This window comes from Trachurus japonicus, chromosome 20 (assembly GCF_045865225.1).
Source record: "Trachurus japonicus isolate A0001 chromosome 20, Traja_1.0".
NCBI classification, from domain to species: domain Eukaryota; kingdom Metazoa; phylum Chordata; class Actinopteri; order Carangiformes; family Carangidae; genus Trachurus; species Trachurus japonicus.
In genome coordinates this window covers 4463384-4487886 of record NC_140926.1, presented here as the reverse complement: position 1 = coordinate 4487886, position 24503 = coordinate 4463384, and the positions used below count along the sequence as shown (strand labels likewise).

The following is a 24503-nucleotide window of genomic DNA, read 5'->3' as shown; positions in this document are numbered from 1 at the left end:
AATCCCATGAGGTTTTGTATGAATTTACCTCGAAAACAACTCGGTTTTCAAGGTAAACTCCAACTCCGGAGTCACAAGGTGACCTCCCAAAACACGATACTGTGACCCTGTGACTGTGATATAATAATATATCCACATGGGAATCCCCTTCAGAATTTGTGGGCCAAAGGTTGGCTTTGACTAGAGGATGAATTGATTAGATGTTAATCGTCAGAGATCAAATGTCACAGAGACAAATTGCACATAAATATACATAACAGTGGCAGTTTATACCTTGAGAAAGGATATTTTAGAGCGTTTCGTTTCTAGTTTAAATACACTTCAGATAAATAAAATGTGACTCGTCGTGGTTCAGTTCAGATGTGAGAGAGAAGATAAAAACCTCCTCAGCCTCTCCATCTCTGTCTCCATCCCGCAGCAGGTTTCTGTTTCTGTTTCTCTCCTGTTTGGTGTCTGTGTTATAAAAGTTATGACAGAAAACACCGGCGGCGGTTACGACGCCATCACTCTGACTGTATCTCTGCTCCACAGGAGGCGACCTGTCCAGACGCTGAGGGAGCGAGTGTGTGTGTGTGTGTGTGTGTGTGTGTGTGTGTGTGTGTGTGTGTGTGAGTGTGTGTAAGTGTGTGTATGTGTGTGTGTGAGCACACTGAAGACCAGCGTGGAGGGTTTTCTGGAGTCGTCCTGTCGTCTTTAGTCATCATATGACTGTTGATCCTAGAGTGAAGCTTTATATTCTCCTCCTTCGGCCTGTACAGACGTTTCTATGTGTATTTATAGATTTAAACATAAAAGTCAGACCTGCTTTGCATTTATATAAATATATAAATGTTTATATGTATGTGTTTTGTTCATGTAAATGTCTCCTTTTATTAATTATTAGATGTTTACGCTGCGTTTTCCAATGTTCAATAAACATTTTCTACACAAGGAGAAAAATCTCATCAGGTTTTTTTTTCTCCAAACGTTTATTTAGAAAATAAAAAAACAAACGATATCATCATCACAGCTTCATTTTAAATAAATATCTACATGTTTCTGTGTTTGTTCATAAACACTCTCACTTTCTAACTGTTGTTTTTCCCACAATGCACCAGCCCCAGCTGTGTTTTCCTAAACTAAAACTAAACACTTCAGCTCTGAAGTTGAAGTTGGGGTGAAATATTTCTAATCAAAAATAATCTAGAAAGATCACACAATATTGTTTTCAACATGCAAGATAAACATCAGGAAGATTGTTTGAGATGCTTCTTCCAAAAGTTTCTCTCTTTTTTGGTTTTGGAAGCCGATTTTCAAAATAAAAGCTCTGACATTTCAGTGGAACCATAAAAACCTCAGCTTGTCTCCGTCTCTGCACTTCACTGTGTAAGAAAATGTTTGAGCTGAATGACTCGGTGTGTTTTGCTGTTTCATTTTGCTGCTGTAATGTTTCTTCATTATAAGAAGCTGTAGCTTTTAATGGATGTGTCAAAGTGGATGTGTCGCCCCAAGCTTTTATTTTTCCCTTCTTCTTCCACCTCCTTCATTCAGACATTTATTCATTACAGCTCAGGGTGAAGTGCATTAAGAACTCCTTTAGCAGCTCAAGTCAACTCTATATATCTCTGTGTCTGTGGTAAATGAGGAAAGAGACTGGGATCTGTCTCATCCTCTGACAACAAAGAGTCTGCTGCTTTTCCTTCCTTCCTCTTCCTCCTTCTCATCCCCTCCTTCCTCCCCTCCTCCCTCTCTCTTTTCCAGACTAAATAAGGGAGTTGTGAGGAGAAGGCCGACCAGCACGCCTCCTCTGGCTCTCCCTCCCTCTCTCTGTAGTAAATACTGTGCTGCTGGGGATGTAATCAGAGCTGGAGCCCCGATGCATTTTTAATTCATACCGAAACGTCACCATATTTTGTTTTTTTTATTCTTTCTTTTCTTTTCTTTTTTTTTTTGATGATGAATAGTTCCTCAAACTGCCAAGGCTGCTGCAATTCATCATGTCTGACCAATCATTAAAAACACTGATCGCTGGGAAAATGAATGCGTTCATGCAGCTGCGGGTCATTTTGATGAATGCACTCACAGAGCTGCAGTGTTTTTGCTTCAGGCCGTCAGAGTCTGACTTTAGACACAGTGGAGGAGGCCTGAGATGGAGAGAAATAAAAAAAAAAAAAAAAAAATCCTGCTCAGATGCATTTAAAGGAAATAGGAAAACTGAAAACTATACATCACAATGAGTTTGGGAATCAGAGGCAAATCTAAAGGATCAATGTCCTGAATAAAACTGAAACAAAGGAACCTTAATCTATTTTTTTATGCTCTTCATTCATTCCTGAGAGCTGCATAGCCTAAATATGGAAATCAGCATGTTAATAACGTGATTAAATCATCATGTAACAAGAATTTCATCCCTCATGGTCCCTGAACGCATCACTTCCACTGTCATATTTAAATATTTCAATAATATATAAAATTATTAGTTGAGGGGGAAGAAAAACCATCTGAATTCATTTCAAACATTCTCAAAAACCACAATATCCGACAGCTCGTGAATGCATCATCATCATCTCCAGCGTGACGGAAGGCAAGGGGGGAACCCCGGCGCTGTGACGTCACAGCGGAGCGGTGAATCCCCGCATCCAACCGCGAGACACGCGGAAGCAGCAGCAGCCGCGTCTCCCTATTGGCCCATCGGCAGCTTCATCCCTGCTGAGCCAGGTGCAGGTGGCAGGTGCGTGCACGCGCTTCTCTGCTCCTGTGCAGGTAAACTAAACGTGCGCGTGATGGGAGGGAGGAGGAGGAGGAGGGGGGAGGTTGTTTTATTAACAAAGGAGCCTAGTAAAATGGGAGCAGGTAGCAGTGTGTGTGTGTGTGTGTGTGTAGCCTCGCACCTGTTAAAAGCAGCCGTTTGGCCGCAGCAGGTGTGTGTGTGTGTGTGTGTGATAAGGCGTGTAGCACCTGTACGTGTCCTGAGGCTGCAGCCATTTTGGGTCCGTTTCCTCCAACAACTGTGATCAATAATCAATATTAATCAAATAAATAGTTGATTATTTAGTAATTTATTATAATATTTTTGTGTGTTTCTGGGTCCAGGTCGCAGCTCGCGCCCCTCAGGTCTCATTTAACCTGCATGTCAGTTTGTTTGTTTTTAAAGGGAGGGGTTGGGGTGCTCGTGCATGATCTGGTCGTGTCTCCATGAGTTGAAGTGTGTGTGCGTGCATGTGTGTGTGAGCTGATGCACAAAGGGTTAAAGAGGCGCAGCCAGACGCCGGTGGAGCTGAAGTCATCCGGCAGAGCAGCGCAGCGCAGAGAGAGAGGAGCTGCTGCTGCCGCTTCTACTCTTTTTGTTTTCCTCCACAGTTGGAGCGCGCGGACAGACCTTCAGAAGCGCGAGGAGGTGGAATGAGAAACTGATAATAAAAAAAAAGGAGAAAAATAAGAAAAATAAGAGAAGAAGGAAAAGGGAAAAAGAAGAGGGAGAAGGAGAAGGAGAAGAAACGCGCAGCTCCGCTCGGCGCCTCCATGGCTCCAGCGCCGCTCGTCGGGAAGCAGCAGCAGCAGCAGCGGGCTGCAGCACCGGAGCACCGGTTCGAGTCCGTGGAGCTCCAGCGAGTGTGAGAGAGAGAGAGAGAGTTGCACAGGGAGACATCATCACCTGACTGACCGGGGTTGGCTCTCCTCCTCCTCCTCCTCCTCCTCCTCCTCCTCCTCCAGACTCCCTCACACCTCTCCACCTGGAAACTGGAGGTTGGAAACGGCTTCGATCCGCCGTGCGCCTCCTTTCCAGAACTCTCCTCCTCCTCCTCCTCCTCTTCTCCTCCTCTTCTCTTCTTTCACTTCTATTCTCCCCCCGAGCAGCAGGAGCAGCGGTCACCACCACCTCCTCCTCTTCCTCCGTCTCTCTGAAGACACTTGGGAAAACTTTGACCCTCGGATTATCCGTTATCCATGCGGAGAGCGCGCTGAGCCGATAGATAGATAGAAGTCTCTCCACAAAGTCTCTCCAGGTCCAAGTCCGGGGAGGGAGGGGGGCCACCGCCGCCACCATGCCGGTCCGGAGGGGCCATGTGGCCCCGCAGAACACCTTCCTGGACACCATCATCCGCAAATTCGACAGCCAGAGTAAGAGATCAGTGTTTTCTGTTCCTTATGATCAGATGTGAATGTATTTCCTCTCAGGATCAATAATGTGCTTTTTCTGCTTTCTATTCTTTACTCTAAACATCCCATCATGATAATTTACACCAGTAGCCTATTGATCCCGACGTGTTTGTGTTTGTTGGTCACACTCTGTGGTTTAAAGGTCGCGGTCCAACACTTTTTTGAAAAAGTCGCATCATCATGTTTTGTTTCTTGTTTCTGCTGATGGATCTGCAGCAACACGGTCTCACTTACTGAGGAGTGTAGTGTAAAACACTTCGCTCTGCTCCGGGTTGGTTTGTTTTTCTTTTGCTTTGCTTTTGCTTTTGAAAGAAGAAAAAATAAGTGGATAATATCTGATTGATAAATGCGCATGCAGCAGTAAGTTATCAACTACTAGAAAAACAAACAGTATATCAGAGCTGCTAAATTTTTCATGGAGCCCAGAGGCGTGAAATCTGAAGCTGTCATCCGTCCTCATTCCCTCTGGTTCTCTCTTCTCTCCCTCTCTGTCTCTCTGTCTCTGTGAGCAGACTCTCATGATGATGGAGAAGAAGTGAAAGATGTGTGTCATTAACATTTGGTCCCTTCAGGTTTTGACATTCAGGTTTTAGATGTTTTCTGGGAGGAATCTAAATGTCAATGACTCCCATCAGGAGCTGAAACTGAAGCTGAACGTTCAGTTTTTTATTTTTTTCCTCTCTGCTCCTGTTTACCGTCTTCTTGCTCCTGCTCTGTGGGGGGGTTCGAGCTGTGGAATACAAAGTGAACTGAAGTCTTTCTGCATTTGTAAAAACCCACGAGTCGTCACAGCAGCAGCAGCAGCTTTCAAACAAGATGTTCTTAAAGGTCTGGGTCTAAAAAAAGAAAGAATAAAACAAACTCAATGTTTCCTGACACCGAGCTGCAGGATGGATGGATGGATGTGAGGAGGTTGAACGTGTTGATATCTGTATGTTCCTGTGTGTGCAGGAAGCTTCTGAGTATTGATGAGAGCAGCTCTTCCTCTTCAGTGTCACACCAAGAATATTTGTCTTATTTCTAGTCAAAATGTCATTTCTAGTCAAAACAAATCTCATTATACCTAAAATATGTATATTTATACATATTATACATAAAAAAGTAGCTTGTTTTTAGACACTTTTTACTTCTTTCAAGCATATTTTCATTTGAAATAAGTAGAAAAATCTGATAGTGGAGCAAGTTTTTCTTTCTTATACAAGCACAAAAAACTTCCTTTCACTGGCAGATTTTTCTACTTATTTCAAGTGAAAATTTGTTTGAAACAAGTGAAAATGATCTAAAAACAAGTAAATTTTTAGGTGATGAGTCTTATTTTAAGTGGAAAGAGATTGATTTTTGACTAGAAATTAGACATTTTGACAAGAAATAAGACGAATATTCTTGGAAAGATGTTGAGTTTTTGCAGTGCACAGAGAAACACGACCTCCAGCTCAGAGCGATCACTTTGCCTCGCTGCTCCACAGATGTTTCATTCATTCATTCATTCATTCATTCATTCATTCATTCATGTCCTCAGAGTCATTTTCTATCGAACGTTCCGGCGTTTGGTCGAGGTAACCAGGCATGAAGATGAAGATGATGATGCTGCTGGTGACCATACAGTGTGTAATGGCTGTGTAATGTGTAATGAGCTGGTGGACATGGAGATGGAGCGAAGTAGACACCAGAGTCTGATGAAAATCTTCTGAAACCTGATCTCAGTCCTTAAGTTAAGTGCTGCAGCTTCCACACAGTCCTCTTCTTCTGATTCACATCCATTAAACTCTTGTTTGGTTTAAGTCGAGGCTGAATGAACTTTATCTGAACAACAGTCAACATCTCTCTCTGTCTCCTCAGTCTCAGTGATAAGAACCGATGTGAAAACTTCTTTTAGTGGCTTCAACTTCAAACTGTCTGATTTGATTCAGACATGACATGAGTCATTTATTGTTAAATAGTAAAATGTTGTAGCCTATAGAAATCTAGATGCACCCTAGCAGCAGCAAATATATTTGCTCCGTACAGTAGGTCTGTCTAGAAACGAGGCCATAGGAACTTTTTGAGTCTCGAACACCGTTTGTGTTCACCAATCACAGCGCTCGATCTGTTTAGAGAGTCGTTGGGCGGGCTTAACGCCATGACGACATACAGTACTTGCGACGGTGAAAAACATGACCAGATGGCTTTGGCAAAGGAATCGTTTGAATCGGCTTCGTTGGCATCAACTTTGAAAGAATTAAACTCGTCATTTTCTTTAAAAGTTGAGAAGAAACTGCACTGAAGTCATTCATTTAGAAGAAGGATGTATTTGGTGTTTTACCAACGGGATACGGGAAAAGTTTAATCTACCGACGTCATCCTGCTCTTTGCTCTGATTGGTCGTAGCGCTACCCTATTGGTGCAGAGGCAGTTTGAAATGATATAGTCTGGCTTGTCAGGCTAAAAATGTTGAGCTTTTTTTTGTGAATATCGGCCCAATAACTCCCGTATTGATCCGACCCTGAGCTCCGTCCTGATCCGTCTCAGTCGTCATGGTCAAGTGGCTCTGATGAAGTCATTTCCTGTTTTTGTTTTGAAGAGAAAAAAACCCCCAAAGACAAGTATTATGGGTCCGACGCCATGGAAACTTCCAGAACAAACTCTGGGCGTCTGTTGAAGTCTCTCACACAAGCTGTCGTTGTTCAGCCGGCGACAGATTGATCGACCGGCTCTGAGCTCTCAGTTGTTTGAGTTGGAGAAGGAGGTGAAGCTGAAGAGAAGACTGAGCTGCAGCACACACACACACACACTCTTTATGGAAGTGTGTGTGTGTGTGTGTGGTGGGATGACGAGGCCTCAGATCAATTAGTTTTGATTAGTTTGATAGAATTGTTATCAATGTGGCCGAAGCATGACACATGCATTTTCCAGTTGGATATAACTTGACATAGAGCTGATTGGATTCAGTATTTCCTTCCTCCTGCATTTCCCAGTTGGAATAATCCTTCTGCAGCTCTACATCCAGTTTTGTCTTTGTGACTGAAGTGGAAAACCAACAAATAAATTGTTACTTACTCAGAAACAACTACAGTATCTATCTATATCAAGTCCTTCTGACCTTTTCTGCAGATTGAATTATGTTGCATTCCCACAATTTAAATAATTTTTTCTCAATCTTGGCTGTTCAACATTCAAATGCTTTTTGCATTGCATTGCATTTTTTACACTTTTCTCAAACATTTCATAACATTTCAACCTGCAGCTTAGAAGTTTGTAGCTGCTTCACTTCCTCAGCTTTCACATGTATTTTCCAGTTGGATATAACTCGACGTGGAGATGATTGGATGCAGCTCTGCTCTGCAGTCGAGGTTTTTGTCTTCGTGACCGAAGCAGAAACCGACAAACAAGTCGTTATTTACTCAGGTGCGGGGGGAAAATAATCTCATGTCAAAATTTCAATTAGCCGACGCAGCCGCTCGGCTTTAAAACGGGTTCCTGTGTGACACAATGAAATATGATCCAATAAGGTTTTTGTTTGAGCAACAGACCTGTGAGTCGAGAGGCTTATCACAGCACCGCACTCTGAGTCTGCAGGAGTTATCAGAAGCTGAACATCAGAAACGCTCGCGGCTCGTTGGCGTTTTTAAGGTCGTAGCTGCTGATGAAGCTTCAGACCTTTTTTACCTCCAGGTCTCCTTAAACTCCTGCTGGAGTTATCTAATCCTCCAGCTCATCCTCCACTCTCATTAGACTCCACACAGCTCCCTCTGGAGACACAAAGGCCGTCGGAAGAACTTTTTTTTCTTCTCCAGCAGCTGGAGACAGACTTTGATATGTAAAGTCAGAGGAGTTTCCCCTCTCACTCTCTTTTAAACACAAATGTGGCGCCTTTTCATGTCCAAGATGAATTTGTGCTCCGTAAAATGAGATTATGAAACGTGCATATTATATTTTTATGACACACAGTCACAGACACAGACTCGTGGTGGCAGATACGAGTCTATACGATCCATTAACGGCAGCTATACGGTGCAGGAAGCGGTGCAGACGGATCAAAGAGGCCGTAATGCACAGCAGCCGCTCGCCATCGACTCCTCGAACACAAATGTTTATTGGATTATTAGACAGAAACGAACAGGAGGTCAAATCTGTTTTGCATACAGATTATTGACGAGGCCACAGGAGGAAAATCGATGACGGAGCGTGATCTTTGTTGACTGCATATGGGAATCTGATCAATCGGTGGGAAGGACTTATGAAACCAGAGAGAGACTTTTAGTTTAATAAATTCAAATATCCACAGTAATATGACTTTTATTTACAGTCTGTGCAGTATAGATGTATTTAAAGTGGGAATCCTCCTCACACAGAACAGACTTCAAGGAATTATCTTTATCCAAAAAAAGAAAAAGAAAAAAGTACAAGCACAATATCACATAATCAGATTCTCACAGACCGTCCTCCGTCTGATTGGCCAAAGGCTGTGCAGCTCGTTTGGAGATGTAGCTGCTCATTTGCAAGTGGCCTTGATGGGAAAATGCATAATTCATGGAGAACAATGTGTTTGCTGTTGTCTTGTTTGTTCTCCAGACTTCTTATTTGGACCAAAAAGAAACAAAACAAAACAGAACAGAACAAAACAGAAGTGTAATTAGATTTTTTGCCTTTTTGTAACACAGACTAATTAGAGGAGAGGATGCAGAGTGGATGCGACAGGAAGTAGATCTTAGACTCCACCTCAGCTTTACCCCCCTCTGTCTGTGTGTGTATCTGACAGACAAACTGTAAAAACAGCAACAAACAATGGTGCATTTGACCTTTATGAGGTCACAGCAGCACCGTGAACCTTTTAGGTCGTCGTGTGTGTTGTTCTTGGTGGTGGCGGTGGCGGTGGAGCTGCTCCGTCCTTAGAGACAGACTCGGTCCAATTACAAACCTCTAGGCCACCGTCCTCCGGGGGGAAGGATGCTATCATGCTACAGCTGAAGTACAAACACTGTGTCGCCACGGCAACTGCCCCCCCTTGACTCCCCCACCCACACACAGACACACACTAACACACTAACACACAATGTGAAGTGGTATAATAGCTACTCACTGTTTCTGATAACAGAACAAAACAAACAGTAATTTTATGCTCTGCATCTTTTGAACGTAGTTTTAAATGTTTCTATTGATTATAAAATAATTACAGTTAATCGTGAAAACACAGCAGCTCCAGTTCATTGGTTAGAGTGAACCATCCATCACATTTCCACATGGGCATTAGTTTATTATGCTGAAACTGTTTATAACATATGAATGTGTTGTTTTTCCTGTTTGACTGAAGTTTGCTGAGAACTTCAAGGTAGAAAATGACTTTATATTTGTCTTGATTTGGATCTTATGGGATCGTATTCGTACCTGATTAATGTGCCGGGGGCCGAGGGAGGAGGAGACGTCAGAAACAGGCTGATGAATGAATTGTTATAGTGTTGTTGGTATTTTATTTGTTGACTATGAGAAAAATACACAGCAACACACCCTGTTCTTTAATGTTGTTATTTCTGAAATCGACAGATGGTAACTTTGTTATACACTTAGCCTAACATTTCCAGAGGATAAATGTTCTATTTAGCCCAATTATTTCATACCTTTGGCTACATGCAGGAGTTTACAATCAGCATTTACTTTATATATAACTTTGGCTCAATAAAATACAAAAAATATTTGTAATTGGTTGTAATTTTATCAGTTTATCACAAATTGTATGTTTGTCTCATTTTGTTTTTAGATAAAGTTCAGGTTGGTGAGCTAATATCGTTAGCAGGCTAATCATGCTAGTGAAAATGCTGAATGAACTTTGTCTTTACAGTTTATTCAGATGTATTTTGTACTTTATGTTTATGTTGTCATAACTGAGCAACTATAAGCTAACAAGCTGCGTTAGCTTCCTCCATTTTGGATCCTCCAGCTCTAATATCACAAATAGTTTCACCAAGTTTCACTGAACAATGATTAAACATGTCTGGTTTTACTTAGCCTAGACCTTATGTAATAGCCTATTTAAATTCGTAATATTAATATTTATGGAAAAGTTTGCCACTTTAATATTTGTTCGCAGACCTAAAATGGTGCAATATTCCACTTATACCTACAGGATATAAACTTCATCAATCATTTATTATCTTAATATATTATAGCACATGAGACCAGAAGGGTAACAGTGACCTGTTGCTTGCCAAATAGTGAGCCCACATTCATCTGTAGCTCCTGTTCTCCATCATCCAACATCTGCACCTGCTGCTTCATCACATGATTGTTGTTTGGCCATATTTATGGGTTAACAACCTCATTATTAACCATTTAAAAACCTTATATAACATGGTCCTATAGAGTAGCACTGCAGCACAGAGCAGCTTCTCTGAATACAGTGAAAGTGAAAAACTGAATAATCCACCGGTGATCTCTGGAACAGTTTTATCTGTGGTCCTGAGCCAATAAAGGCCTGTTTTTTTGTTTTTTTTCCTCCACCTGCAGCTTTTTCTGTGCTTCCTTGTGCTTTGATGACCTTGGCTGTTGCTGAGTTGCATAAGGTGCAGAGCCTTGATGTTCCCAGTGCAGAGAGGAGGAAGAAGAAGGAGAGATGCCTCCATAAAAAAGACATGTAGCTGCTGCTTGTAGATGTAGATGTAAATGTAAATGTGCGTGCATGGATTTGGAGATTTGACGGCTCCATCTGCAGAACTTCTCCGTCTGATTTGACTCGTCACGACACCTTTTCCTACAGTGTCGTCATCGTCCTCCAGATGTTTAGAAAACCCAGCAGCAGCTATCAGTATTTTTCCTACACAGTGGCTGCACACTGTAGCGGCTCAGAGTAAACACAGGACTGAGGGTCTTCTCCGGTGCTTAGCTTTGTCTCTCTGCTCCGTCTGTTTCACTGGGAGGGTGTAAACACAGCGCCTCAGTCACTGCCTCAAGATTGCACTTTATTGGTGTGAAATCACTCGTCTCTCTCTCTGAGTCTTCCTCCCTTTCTTCTCGTGCACACACATACACCCACACGTTGCCAAGCGGCTGCAAAAAAACGCACACACACACTCACACTTGTAAACCCTCAGAGCTTGTAAACACTCTTCTGTCTCACCGCCTTCCCTCCGCACCTCGCTCCTTCTGTCTTTCTGCTCTTTGTCTCGTTTGACAACCTGTTTTTTCTCTCCGTCTCTCTCTGTCTCTACCTTCTTCCCTCCCTCCCTCGCTGCCTCTCTCATCTCTCCGGTGCCCGGCAGACGCCCAACGCCGTGCTGTAACTGCCTCCTGATCTGATCTTAGATGGGGGAAGCAGCCAAAACCGGGCTGGCAATAATCGCCGGTGGCACCTGCTGAGGGTGCACAGGACAAAGTTGTGTAATCCAGAGATCAGTCCACCGGCCTCCTGCAAAACACTAAATCCATAACACCATTACAGTAAAGGATAATTACCATTTTTTACAATCTGGACCTTATTTCTAGCATAAAATACGATCATTTACTCACCCAGATAACTTTGGTGTCATTACAAGTCGTTCCGACAAAATTAGCTCCAACTGAGAGCCGCGTATATCTGTATATAATGCGAGAACACGGGGCAGCGCAATGCAGCCTCTAAATAACACATTATCCGCCGCAAAACTCGTTAATTTCACCAATATTTAGTTCTGATAGGCTAGTGCTATTCCCCTCTGAGTCCGGGGTTAGCTGTTATCAACATCCGGGGTCTGTAGGTTGACCTACTGACCTCTGACCTGGATGATGTCATCTCTGAGCGCCACGCGGTGCGGCTTGTTGCTACCGCTAATGCTACGGTTTGTTTCTGTGTGTTTCCGACTTGTCAGAACAAAATGAGCAGCTGGATGAAGTTCAGCTTCCACAGGCTTCCTCTCCTCAACCTGGACTCACTAAAGCTCCGGCTAGTTGAGATAAAAATGGACCCGAATGCCGAAGCAGAATGATTATTATCAGAATGAGCCGGGCGGCGCTCAGAGATGACATTATCCAGGTCAGAGGTCAGTAGGTCAACCTACAGACCCCGGATGTTGATAACAGCTAACCCCGGACTCAGAGGGGAATAGCACTAGCCTATCAGAACTAAATATTGGTGAAATGAAGGAGTTTCGCGGCGGATAATGTGTTATTTAGAGGCTGCATTGCGCTGCCCCGTGTACTCACATTATACGGATATACGCGGCTCTCGGTTGGATATAATTTCGTCGGAACAACTTGTAATGACACATCTGGGTGAGTAAATGATCGTATTTAATGCTAGAAATGGTCCAGATTGTAAAAAAAAGGTAATTATCCTTTAAACTGACCTGAGATAAGATATAAAACATTAGAAATGCAACATAAACCAGATTATTCACTCTCTCAACCTTTGATTCTCGATGTACGAAAAGATAGAAGATGCTACTGTTGTTATTTTTGCAGTAAATTTACATTTCCAGTTTTTACAGTTCTGCTCAGTCCTATGCCCTGCTGCTGCCTCACCCTCATTTAAACTGTTTTATTTGTTGTGCTTGTGGGATGTGACAAATAAAACTTGCTCTGTTTAGTTTAGAGGCAGCGGGGCGCCCCAGTGTTAAGTACTGTAACAGGAATACATTCATAAGTACAGAAAATAAAAACAGAAAACACATGAAACACAGAACTCCTCCTCCATCCCTGACTCTGATCTGGTTTTCTGTTAATACTGTAGCTGTTTTAATTGGTTTTGATGCCTTTAAATGTTGAATCAAGATGATTTTGAGGAGTCGAACTCACATATAAACTGCATATTGTTTTGTTTTGGACACTGTGAGATTTCATAAATGTCACAACTTGATGAGGAAGGATTTAACCCTGTGGTGACCCTGTGGTTACCATGATGAAAAAATTGTGTTTTTAGAGCAGTTTGTGCATTTACAGACAGCAGTGTGTCTGGATTTAGATTTTTGAATGATAGCTAACAGTTTCATACTTAGAAATGGGTTAAATTATTATTTATATGTATTAAAAATGACCAGACTGACTGATTTGAACTGATGCAAAATGTTTTGATGCACAAATTGTTGATTTAATTTGTCGATACTTTGTCTCAAAAAGTCGTACATTACAACAGGCTGTAGATCAGATCAGGAAAATAGAGTTTCTCCATGAAGGGAAAATAGACTCGAGGACCAAAATGCAGCAGTTTCGTGTGTTTTCAAATTTCTCTTTTGTTGGATTACACTGTAATTTCATCATGATCACATTTACTGGTCAGTGCTGCTGTGTGTGTGTGTGTGTGTGTGTGTGTTTTTGTCTGAGAGCTGCGCTGAAGTCGTGAGAAGCTGCTTGTGCATCAATCAAAAGTGAAACAACAAAGAAACACAAAGTGTTCGTGTCTGCAGCTTCGATTCTCTCCCGTCAGATCACGACACACACACATTAGAGAGACGTCTCTACATCTCCCTCCACATCATCAGCCTCTAATTGGCTGCGCTTTTAGAAAAAAAATAAAAATAAAACACGTGCCCCCAAAGACTGAAGCATCAAAAGCATAACTTTCTTCTTTTTCCTGCCTTGATAAAAAGAGAAGACGGGACTTGAATGCATCAGCGTCGGTGTTGTCAGGTGAAGCTCGGGGAACTCAATCAGGATGTTTATTTCGTACCTTGATGTGAAAGTGAAGAAAGGGCAGCATCCTCTCCACAGCACAATCAAAGACTGAGACAGGAGGAAAATAGAACAAAATGTAAATGCAGCAAACGATAAAAGAGAGAGAAGCATCATTTAATGGAGGATTTAAGTCCAGGTTTGGCTCCTGATCAATAAAAGGATCGTTTAGATGGAACAGGTTTCTGCTGCGACTGTTCACCGGTTCAGTTAAAGCTGCTATAAATGAGACGGGATGAGAAGTTGTGTTGTTGTTGTTGCTGCGAGGTGAAAAGGTGAAACATAACGTGTATAGTTCAAAGTGACCTTACATTGAAATGGGGGCAAATCCCATCATGCAAAGCGGCTGGATGTAATGAATGGTGCAAATCCAACAGCGTGGTAGAGAAACGCTGCACTCCCCTTTCACTGGATCTGTTTTATAGTTTATAGGCATTCATGGTGTTGCATTCAGGAGCACACATGCAAAATGAGAGAAGAGTGATGTTTTGTTTTGGAAAATGGTGCAAAATATTCTCAGACAAAACTCAAAATATTTAATATTTCCAAGAATATTTGTCTTATAGCCTATTTCTTGTCAAAATGTCTCATTTCTAGTCAAAACTAATCTCTTTCCACTTAATATAAGACTCATCACCTACAAATTAACTTGTTTTTAGATCAGTTTCACTTGTTTCAAACAAATCTTTACGTGAAATAAGTTTTACAAAATCTGCCAGTGAAAGCAAGTTTTTTGTGCTCGTAATAAGGAAGAAAAGTATGCCCCACTATCAGATTATTTCAAGTGAAAATAGGCTTGAAAGAAGTAAAAAGTGTCTTAAAAACAAGCTACTTTTTATGAGATGAGATTTTGAGTTTTTGCAGTGTGGTTGGGAGTTTTCCGGTGCTTTTAATGAACTAATAATCATTCAGTGACCTCTTAAATATAATGTGGACGTTAGCTGAGTTTTATAATGTGGAACTCTATGAATATAGAGTCGTATTTAAGATTTCAGCTGCTGTAATGGTTTGGGCTTGAGGATGCAAGTGCAATCTGACTTTCTATGCATAACCTTTCTTCTTTTTCCTTCCTTTTTCCTTACACCTGGAACTGTGAGTCTGTATAGTTTATCTGCTGTAGCTATGATCACCAGGCTCAGACAGTGTAGTGATACTAAATCACATTGAAAACTGTGGTTTTGAATGGAAAAAGTCATTGACCATGACAGTTGGGTTTTATAGGATCGTCTGTCTTTCTATATAGAACAGACCATTGCAGTCTAAAGCAACTGGTGCAGGTACATGAGAGATGAAATTACAGAAATATCCTCTTCAGATATGACTGAGTTGGTTTTAAACTGTGGAGGAGGAGCTTGTTTATCACCTTCAATCTCTTTAAAACCTAAAGAGGCTGCAGCAGCACGAGCTCCGTGGCAGCTCCCAGTATTTTCCCGTCCTTCGTCTCTCAGCCCTTTTGCCTGTACTGTTCCTCTATTTGTCACGGCTTTATCTCCTGGCAGCTGCCCTTTCACTCTCGCCCTCCCATTCATCAACTCTCCCTCCTCCAGCTTCCTCTAAAACTTCATCACACCTCTCTCATCCACTCTTCCTTCTGTTGTCCTTCCTTCCCTCTCTCATCCACCGTGACTCCTGTCCTGTGCCACCCCGGGAGCGATGGCACACACACACACATACACACAAAAAAAAAAGGCCAGCTAACCGACTTAAAGACCCCGGAGTCCCCAGTGTCCCAGGGATTAGACCTCATTTGCATAAATCTGCATAACCTCGTTAAAGGCAGTGGAAGATGCTGTACACACTGTAGCACCGAGACACTTCAGAGCGAAACAGCCCATTAAGGATTGCAGTGATTATGGGATTATCACTCTTAACGACTGTTGGCTGATTGGTCGGGTGTGTACTCTCAGAAAAGTGCATCATCGTAGTATGTCGACCGACCGTGTGAGTGTGTGTGTGTGTGTGTGTTTGTGTGTGTGTCGCAGCTTCCAGTCAGGTGACCTTCAGATTTACATTTTCATGGGATTTGTTCCTGACCGTGTTTTTGTTTCTATTAAAATGATTTCAAGTGGAAGCTACAGTAAAGTAGAGACGCCGTGCATGAGTTTTACAGTGGATTAGGAGTAAAAAAAACAAAAAAAACATGGCGGCCCATTGGTTCCAATGAAAGCGCTCAGTCGCAGGGCGTCTCTCCACTTCCTGCGTTTTGTTCTAAAACACAATGCTGAGTCGTTTCCAGATGGCCGATACAGTAGCAATAAGTTTTACTAAAAGAGTCTTTGTTCCAGGCCACAGTTACAGTTACAGTTTATGCCTTTTTATAATTCACCGGTGATGGGATTATAATGAAGCGCCACAGTTTTATGGTCGTTGAAACACGAAATCCAACAATTTACATGGGAAAAAAAAAGTTTAACTGCAGTTGTTAACTCTTCTCAGCTGCCACACACACACACACACACACACCGCACAGCTGCTTATAAAACAGCGTGAATGGATTTCACAAATTACAGTGAAAATTATTATTGTATTCTCCCATCCAACCATCTGCCACCAGGAGCTTTTCTGGTGATCAGCAGCAGCATCGGATACGTTATTGATCCCCAGGGTTACAGTGTCAAAGTTACAGTGGCTCCAGGATCTATAATAATAACATTTACATATTCTATTTGAGTGTAATACAGCAATGTCCTGTTATTTGTAGGCTACAATTAATTAACAGATAGATAAATTATGGAGGATAATGTAGCCTACAGTCTGGTAAGTTTAAGTAATGTAATGCATGCATTTGATTGGTCATGTGACATCTATTGTGATGAAAAGTTTTGATTTATTGCGGCAGTATGGGGTTGATTGACGTGTCTGTTTTTGGTTAATTATTGATTTGTGAAAAAAAAGAGGCAAAGTTGTCATTTTTATCCTCTTAAAATTCAACCTGTGACACATTAAAGTGTGTGACAGCAAAACAACAGGTTTTCTGGTCACTAAATAACTGACTGCATGTTGATGGACATGTATTATTCATACATCCTGTGTAGAAATGGCTCCAAATGCAACTCTAGTTTCACCAAAATAAAATGCCGGGGCTGACAGGACATGACAGGACCCCCCGTCCTCCTGTCAGCTGTCCCACACTGATGACATCAGCACTTCCCCAGCAGCGCTCGCTCCTGTCCTGCCAACCCAGTGTCCGGCCAGCATCTCTAATGGGATGAAAATATGAGTGAATTTTTTATTTTGGAAAGACATATTGTGCTGCGACAGCACTTTGTTTTGTTTTTTTGTGGGGGAATCGGTGTAATGTTTCAGCTCGGCCCAGCAGCAGCAGCAGCAGCAGACGATGAGGGCTGGATGTGATTATTTCTCTGGCAGTGTGAGATAGCTGCGAGTCGGTTTTGACTGAGTGAGTAATCAGACTCGGAGAGGAATGTGTCCCACCTGCGAGCCGACAGCTGGAGGCGGCGTCGGCTTATACAGCTGCACAACCGCTGTGTGCTGCCTCATACGGCCAGGTATTCAGTACAATACAGCAGGTGTTGGTAAACAGACACCTCACATATGGATTTGAAGTGAAGTGAAGTGAAGTGAAGCAGCGACCTCCCACATCCAGAGACACAGTCTGTATGTGACTCCCCTCAACACGTCCATTTATAGTCACACAGTCGTTCTTCTTCTCCTTTTACACCAAAGGCTCCACTTTTTTAAACTTTCTCTTTCAGAGGAGAAACTCTATTTTTGGTTCTGCACAGAAAACACCGGCATTCAGCTGGAAACTGACATTTACAATTCATGTGACTCAGTGGACTGAAGCTGCAGCTGCTGCAGACTTTTCTCTGGTCATTTGTAGGAGTCCACACTGGTCCATGTCAATGAAGCATCACAGTTGATGGCAGTAATGGATCCTAATGTTGTTTGAGAAGTATAGAAATCAAGAATTAAAGCAGAAGTAAGCGATCCGGTCGTTTTGGCTAACTTCCTGTCAGCCGATGGAGTTAGCAGTCCCCGCCCTCGTCCCTACGTCACCACATTCACGCGCATCCCTTGGCTGCACACACAGAGAGGACCGCCCCTTTATGCCGTTCTCTCTCCTCATTGGATAAAGGTTGTAGGATACAAGGAAAGTTTTCTCCTCGGCTCAGAGCAGAGCAGAGTGACTGACAGACCCGTGTTTCAGACCAAACACTCTATATAAGTGATTGCTGTCGGAAGATAGAACTATTTAAGACTTATATTAACACAAATATTCCGCTTACTTCTGCTTTAAAGGGGAAGTCCTCTGTGTCTCTAACCCTCCTCTCCTCCATGTGCATTTGTTTTCAACAAAGAAGCCGGTGAGAAATCAACCCATGGAGCGGTGGATAACGTTATTTATCATCTATCACGTTACCATGTGTATATCTGTGTAGTCTTATCTGTCATCAACAAGAGATTAGGGGTTACGGGGCGCGTTACGTTTGTGTGGCGGTGTCGCCATGGAGACGAGAGCTGGGACACCGGGTCGGAGGCTCTGATCTTACAAGGTTGGTTTTCAGCCAAGAGACGCTAGGTGGAAGGCAGAGAGCCTCCAATCTCCCTGGAACTAGTTACAAGTCATTGATTTAACCAGAACTAGGACTCTGGAGCTGCTTAATTGTGTGTAACTGTCTCTTTCATTCATTCTCTATTCTCTTTATCTTCTATCTTTCTGTTTTTCTTACTTTTTCTTTCTTTCTGTTCTTTCTTTCTTTCTTTCTTTCTTTCTTTCTTTCTTTCTTTCTTTCTTTCTTTCTTTCTTTCTTTCTTTCTTTCTTTCTCCATCTGCCCTTCCCGTTTTCTTTCTTTCCTTCTGTCCTTTTCTTTTTTCTCTCTTGTTTCAATCTTTCTCTTTCTTTCTTTCTTTCTTTCTTTCTTTCTTTCTTTCTTTCTTTCTTTCTTTCTTTCTTTCTTTCTTTCTTTCTTTCTTTCTTTCTTTCTTTCTTTCTTTCTTTCTTTCTTTCTTTCTTTCTTTCTTTCTTTCTTTCAACAATTTCTTCAGCTCATTCAGCATTGCTTTCAGCATTCACACCATTTCCATTCTTGGAAATGCTTTTTCTAGTTAAAGGTAAAAATCCTGCATAGTTACTCTTTAAAGCCCTATTTTGGAGGAATTGGGCCACTTTGCTGTTTGACTCCCCAGTAAAGACAGTACTGACTAGTCCAGCAACAAGATTGTCAGTTCAACATTAACATTTCAAATAAGAATCATATAAATGTGTGCAACACCAGACTCACTGTTGAAGGTCTATATAATTAACTCAAGATGCATTCGATGTTTCTGCAGCCTGTCGTCACATCTTGACATCTGCATTAGAGTTTCTTCTTCATTTGTCTCCAGTGCGTGGCGTTCAGGGTCAACAGGTGATGAGAATCCCACTCCGCCTTAAGACCGGGATTGACACCGATAAGTCGACGGGGGGCTGCAGAAGCCTCCCGGGGAGACTGGTCTCTGGTCTCGCTCACATAGATAGGCAGCACCATCAGAATACGAAACGATGAGCGAGTGTTGAGTCGTTAGGAGTTCGCAAGTTTTTAACATCCTCAAGATCTCTGCAGGTGAACCTTAAGACAAAACAACACACAGAAAATGGCCACTGAGCTCTGATAAAGGAATAAATACAAATTTAGTTTATGTATGGTGGCCTTGAGAGCCCAAACACGCAAACAGGAAGTGAGGAACCTGCTGGGACTTCAGAAAAAAAACCCCACTGAACAACAAGTGTGTTACAGCAGGTTTGTCACTTCACAAACACCTCCATTGTGTTGCAGTGACTGAATTTGCATCGTGTTTGTGTATTTGCATTTGCATTTTTTTCTTCAGCTGCAGTGTTTTGAGCTCTCTGGGCCACCGTACTCGTCCTAATGGAGCCAAACAAGTTGGAAAAAAAACATCACATGACGACACTGTGGCCTGAGTGAGACGATGCCTCTGTTAACGTCCTGTCATTAACTCATATTAGGCTAATAATAATAATAATGATAATAATAATAATTGATCGATTGATTGATTGATCTGTGATTAGCACAGTATTGATGATGTTTCTGGACGCTGCTGCTGCTGCTTCATATGAATGATCCTACATTTGGTGTGAATTCATCGTCTCTTTCTCTCTCTCTCTCTGTGTGTCAGTGAATTTAGCATGAGGTGTCAAATCTGCAGTTTCCATGGCGATTGCACTGTTAAAAATGGGAAGAGACCAAAAAAAAAGAAAAAATCATTCTTTCCTCAGCCTGTTTCTGTGTTCGCTTCGTCTCTTGTGTCTTTCCTTCTCCACTTCTTCTTCCACACACTTTATTTCTTTCTTCTTCTTTTCATCCTCACTTTCTTATTTTATTCCTCCGCTCATTCACTTCCCTCTCTCCTCTCTCTCTCTTTTCGTCCTTAATCTCACTCTCTCTCCTTTTATCTCTCCGTCTCTGTAGCTAGCGGGCACAGAGCTGATATGTTGACTTGTGCTTCTAACACATGGGCTTCCCTCCTTATCCGCCTACGCAGTGTACTCAGGGAGATTCCAAGCGCACACACGCACACACACACTCACACATTCACATACAGACACTCACTCACTCATACACACACATACGCAAACACACAAACACACACACACACTACCACACAAAACTGGCAGACTGCAAAGCCCCAAGGTCTGGTCTTAGTGAATTATTCAGTCTGCGTTGGTGGGTTTATGAGAACATGTACGTGTGTCTAAGATCTTGTGTGTGTGTGTTTGGATGTGTGCATGTCTCATCGATCTTGTGTGTGTGTGTGTGTGTGTGTGCCTGTGTTAGTGGGAATATGAAATGGTGTTTTCCTCTTGAGCAGTAGCAGCTTGTCTTTAATCAGCCTCTCCATCAGCTCGCTGCCTTCAGAAGCTCATTAGAGGCAAATTGCATGGAGAGAACAAGAGGAGTGAGGAGTGGTCAGCGATGTCGCCACAACTGAAGCATGATGGGAAGGGTCGCAGTGTCCAAGCCATTGTGTGTGTGTGTGTGTGTATGTGTGTGTGTGTGTGTGTGTGTGTGTGGCAGATGCATTGTAATCCATCGTTCTGGGCCATGACAGAGCAGGTTGTGGGAGCGATTCATTCAGCGAAACATCACAGATAATGAAATGAACTGTGGCTGATTGATGAGTCGACTCATGAGACCTGCTGACTGATCTTTGTCACCTCGTCTTAATTTGTTTTTACAAAAAAAAAAAGGGGGAGGGAGGGAGGGAGGGAGCAGGGTTCACGTAATGGTTATTATGGGCAATTTCACACCTCGCAATTTATTCAGGAAGCATGTGGTTTTCGTGTAGCGAGGAGGAGGAAGAGGAGAGGCTGTGGAGGTCTCTTATTGTTTGCTTTTTTAAACATGTAACCACACTAAATCTACCGGTTCTACTGGCAGCTAAAGGAAATTACTGACTGGCTCCTAAAACAACTTAAGAACCTGTTTATCATCTAAATATGTAGATTTTTTCAGTAAAAAATTCAAAAAACCTCCACGATTTATTATCAAAAGTAAAAACAGAAGGGGCAAACAACGCGTTTCGCATGTTGCTTCATCAGATTCGCTCTTGATTGTCATCAAGTGTGAATGACATCATGATCCTGACAGCCCAACAATCAATCACTCAATCAATCAATCAATCAATGAGATACAAGTACCAATTTACAAGCTCATCTATAAAAGCCAAGTACATATACCATACAGTAAATAGCATGAGAAAGATATAAAGAGTAATACAAATTCCATCATCTGACAAGTGTCAACTCTCATGATAAGAGACGATATAGATGAAAAAATAATGTAGATCATAAAGATGTATAATAATTAGGACTCATTACAATAACGAGATACAAATGCATAATCTAAATGTACTGTACCAACCAAAAATGAGTGTCTACTTTGTCTACTGTTGTTGTTTCCTGGTTTAGAGGCCAAAAAAGGAAAAATCCTTGAGATCATGACATAAATGTTTATAGTTGCTTTGGTCCTTTTTTGAAAAGGAAAAGACACTCACACACAAAAAAGAAATAAATACTTCAATGTAATAAAAAAATATATCTATAATCCAACAGGCTGAGAAGAGAGGAATGGAATAACTCTGCCAAATGCTGTAAAACCAATATCTTAAGAATGTCATAAGAATAACAAATAAGACAGAAAATTGCTTCATGCAAATGAACATTTATTTTCAACACTGTTGTTTGCACTGTCTGCAGATAGATCTGTCTGCTCTGCATTTGTTTTAAATTAAAAAATGTCGGCTTGAATGTCAACAGGTAAATTTACATTAATAAAAAATGAGCAATATCAAGTAACGTCACTGTTATAACTCACTTTCCTTGCCAAGAGACTATGCAGTAAGTATAATTTTATAGACAGTTAACATTGTTTATATGATAAAGAGTGACATAAATTAACTAAACGCTTGTCTGCTTCTGCTTTAATCAGCTGAGGCTCATTATGCAAAAATACCAGTAATCAGTGAGACTGCTGAAGCACTTCACATCTCTACAGTTGTAGATATTCAAATGTTTACTATGGCGCTTTATTCCCTCCATTCACTCCACCTGGGTTAGATAAGAGCGAGGAGCCCTGCAGGTCGCTGATAGAGAGCGAGCTTAGTGTCTCTGACATTATGAAGCGCCTCTGAGAGAAGTGTGGACAAGGAGGAGAAGAGAAAAAAATACTTCACCGGCCGTGAATTAGCAGGTGAACACACCGCCTGCTGCTGCTGGATATTTAGCCTGTGGTGTAATAAACCAGGAGCTGGACCTTCCTGCCCCGCCAAAATAAAAGCATCTCTCCCTCACATCCAGCTGTGGCCTGAACAAACCTGCTGCTGCTTCTCCAGCTCCCAGTGCTGCGTGCTCTCCTCCCCTGTTGTTTTATTTGTCTGCCTTTCTCCACATCAGTTTGTGTCTATAAGATTAAACTAAACACCATGTATTATTTAGATTTTCATCCTTTTCTGCTTATTATTATTAAACCTCTAACACTCTCTCACCCTGTCAGACGAGTTGCACCTCATTTATGTAAGATTGCTTTTTATCTCATCTCTCTGAGAGTGTATGTGTGTCTGAAGTGTGATTACATCTATCCAAACATCTAGCCTCATCATTCACTGTAAACTCTCATGCTCTCTAAAAGGAAGCAGCCTCTTTTAAAAGACTCAAACAAAATCTCCATGTTTCTTTTGGCCATTATCAGTGACTAAAACGCACTCCTTCAGAAGGCTGGCTGGGGAATGTAATGTACAACACACATCATGCACACACACACTTAGATGTCCCTGCCTTTTGTATTACCCAGCGCTCATTGCAGCCAGACAAACCCATCAAGCTTTATGAGCCTCTGAGGGCGGCTGCTGCTGCTGCCACTAATTCACGGAGGCAGGCTATCAAGAGCATCCGCAGCTCCGATCTCCACTGTTTCCATGAATATCTGAACAGGCCCCGTCCACCGGTTTACATCCCCCAAGAGGACGGCCTGTTGAAGCCAGGACGGGCCGCGTCGATATACATGACGCGCCTGTTTTTTATAAACACGAGGGAGAGATGGCGATAATTGTGTGTTTAACGCAAGGGTGAAAATGAGCTTTTTCATTCTGGGCCTGTTCGGCGTCTTGATGGATGTTCGCCTTTTTTTTGTCGAGAAAATGGGCAAAGTCGGTTTTGATTCTTGTGCCGTGGCTTTGATTGATGGGTGTAGTTATTTTTTTATTTTGGCGGTAGAGGGAATGAAAGGGACAAATGGGAAGAATTGAGATTACGCTGACAGGATTTTGGGTTTGTTGAGGTCCTCTGAGAACATCACGGTGATTAAAGTCGAGCCCAGTTGACTTGATGCATGTCACACAGCAGCTCCGTCAAGTGTGAAAGGTTTGGGAGGTTTTTTAACTTAAGACTGATTGATTGGATGTTGGAGGAAGGAAAATCACATTTTATTGGAGCCGTTATAGCTACATAGCTGTTTCTTTACTGAGTCTAGAGTTAAAGATCAAACTTCCTTCCTTTACTCACCAACAGCAACATGTCTCCAACGCTGGAGAGCATCCCTTCCCTTCTTCTACAAGACTTAGCACGCTATCCAGCTAGCCTTCGCCCGATCAGACTGATTTATCACTATTGATTGGTCAATTTGAAGTAATGATTAGACCCTTTAGCTGCCAGGTTATTGTGTCACCTGCACTTAATCAAACCTTTTCCACAGTAATGAAAGATGAGACAATCTATCCAAATGGAAAACACCAACAAATCCTGCGTTTAGGTACACCAATAATATTACATTTACAATGCTGAAAGCAGTCTTTAGTAGGTAGAATAGACCCATATATGATCAATAATAGGGGTATAACACTGGCAGGCAGGGCTCTGCTGGTTACTTAAACTTAAAAAACTGAAGAAGGATTACAGAGACGGCAAAAAAGCCACTTTGCTGCTGTTGTATTTACTTCCAGAACTGTCTGTCTGAAAGCGATACAATTGATCCATTAATAGCAGCAACATACTACAGTAGCCTATAGATCTGTCATTTCTTTCCTACACATCATCTGATTTTAAATGCTCTAGTTTCATTTCCGTGGTGTTTTAAGTGATTCATTCGTCTTTAAAGTCAGAATCCTCTGCTGACCTGAACTCTGAAATGTCACTTTTACATATTCATGTTTTTTTAATTCAACCTTCATATGCATATTTGCTCATAACTCAGTGATGTATGCAAACGGATGTAGTGTGTTGTATAGT

The 24503-nt window shown here is 42.0% G+C and overlaps 2 protein-coding genes across 3 annotated transcripts in view; both read left to right on the top strand.

Moving 5' to 3' along the window:
• sspo (SCO-spondin) overlaps positions 1-926 on the top strand; it is a 148671-nt gene extending 147745 nt beyond the window's left edge. Inside the window, exon 117 of the mRNA XM_085763813.1 lies at positions 532-926. Coding sequence (XP_085619939.1) covers positions 532-554 — 23 coding nt within the window. The 3' untranslated portion in view covers positions 555-926. The remainder of the gene's footprint in view (positions 1-531) is intronic.
• Positions 927-4013: 3087 nt separating this feature from the next.
• Positions 4014-24503, top strand: part of kcnh2b (potassium voltage-gated channel, subfamily H (eag-related), member 2b) — a 255252-nt gene continuing 234762 nt past the window's right edge. For both annotated transcript variants that reach the window (XM_085763125.1, XM_085763124.1), the window contains exon 1: positions 4014-4101. In XM_085763125.1, coding sequence (XP_085619251.1) covers positions 4026-4101 — 76 coding nt within the window. In that variant the 5' untranslated portion in view covers positions 4014-4025. The remainder of the gene's footprint in view (positions 4102-24503) is intronic.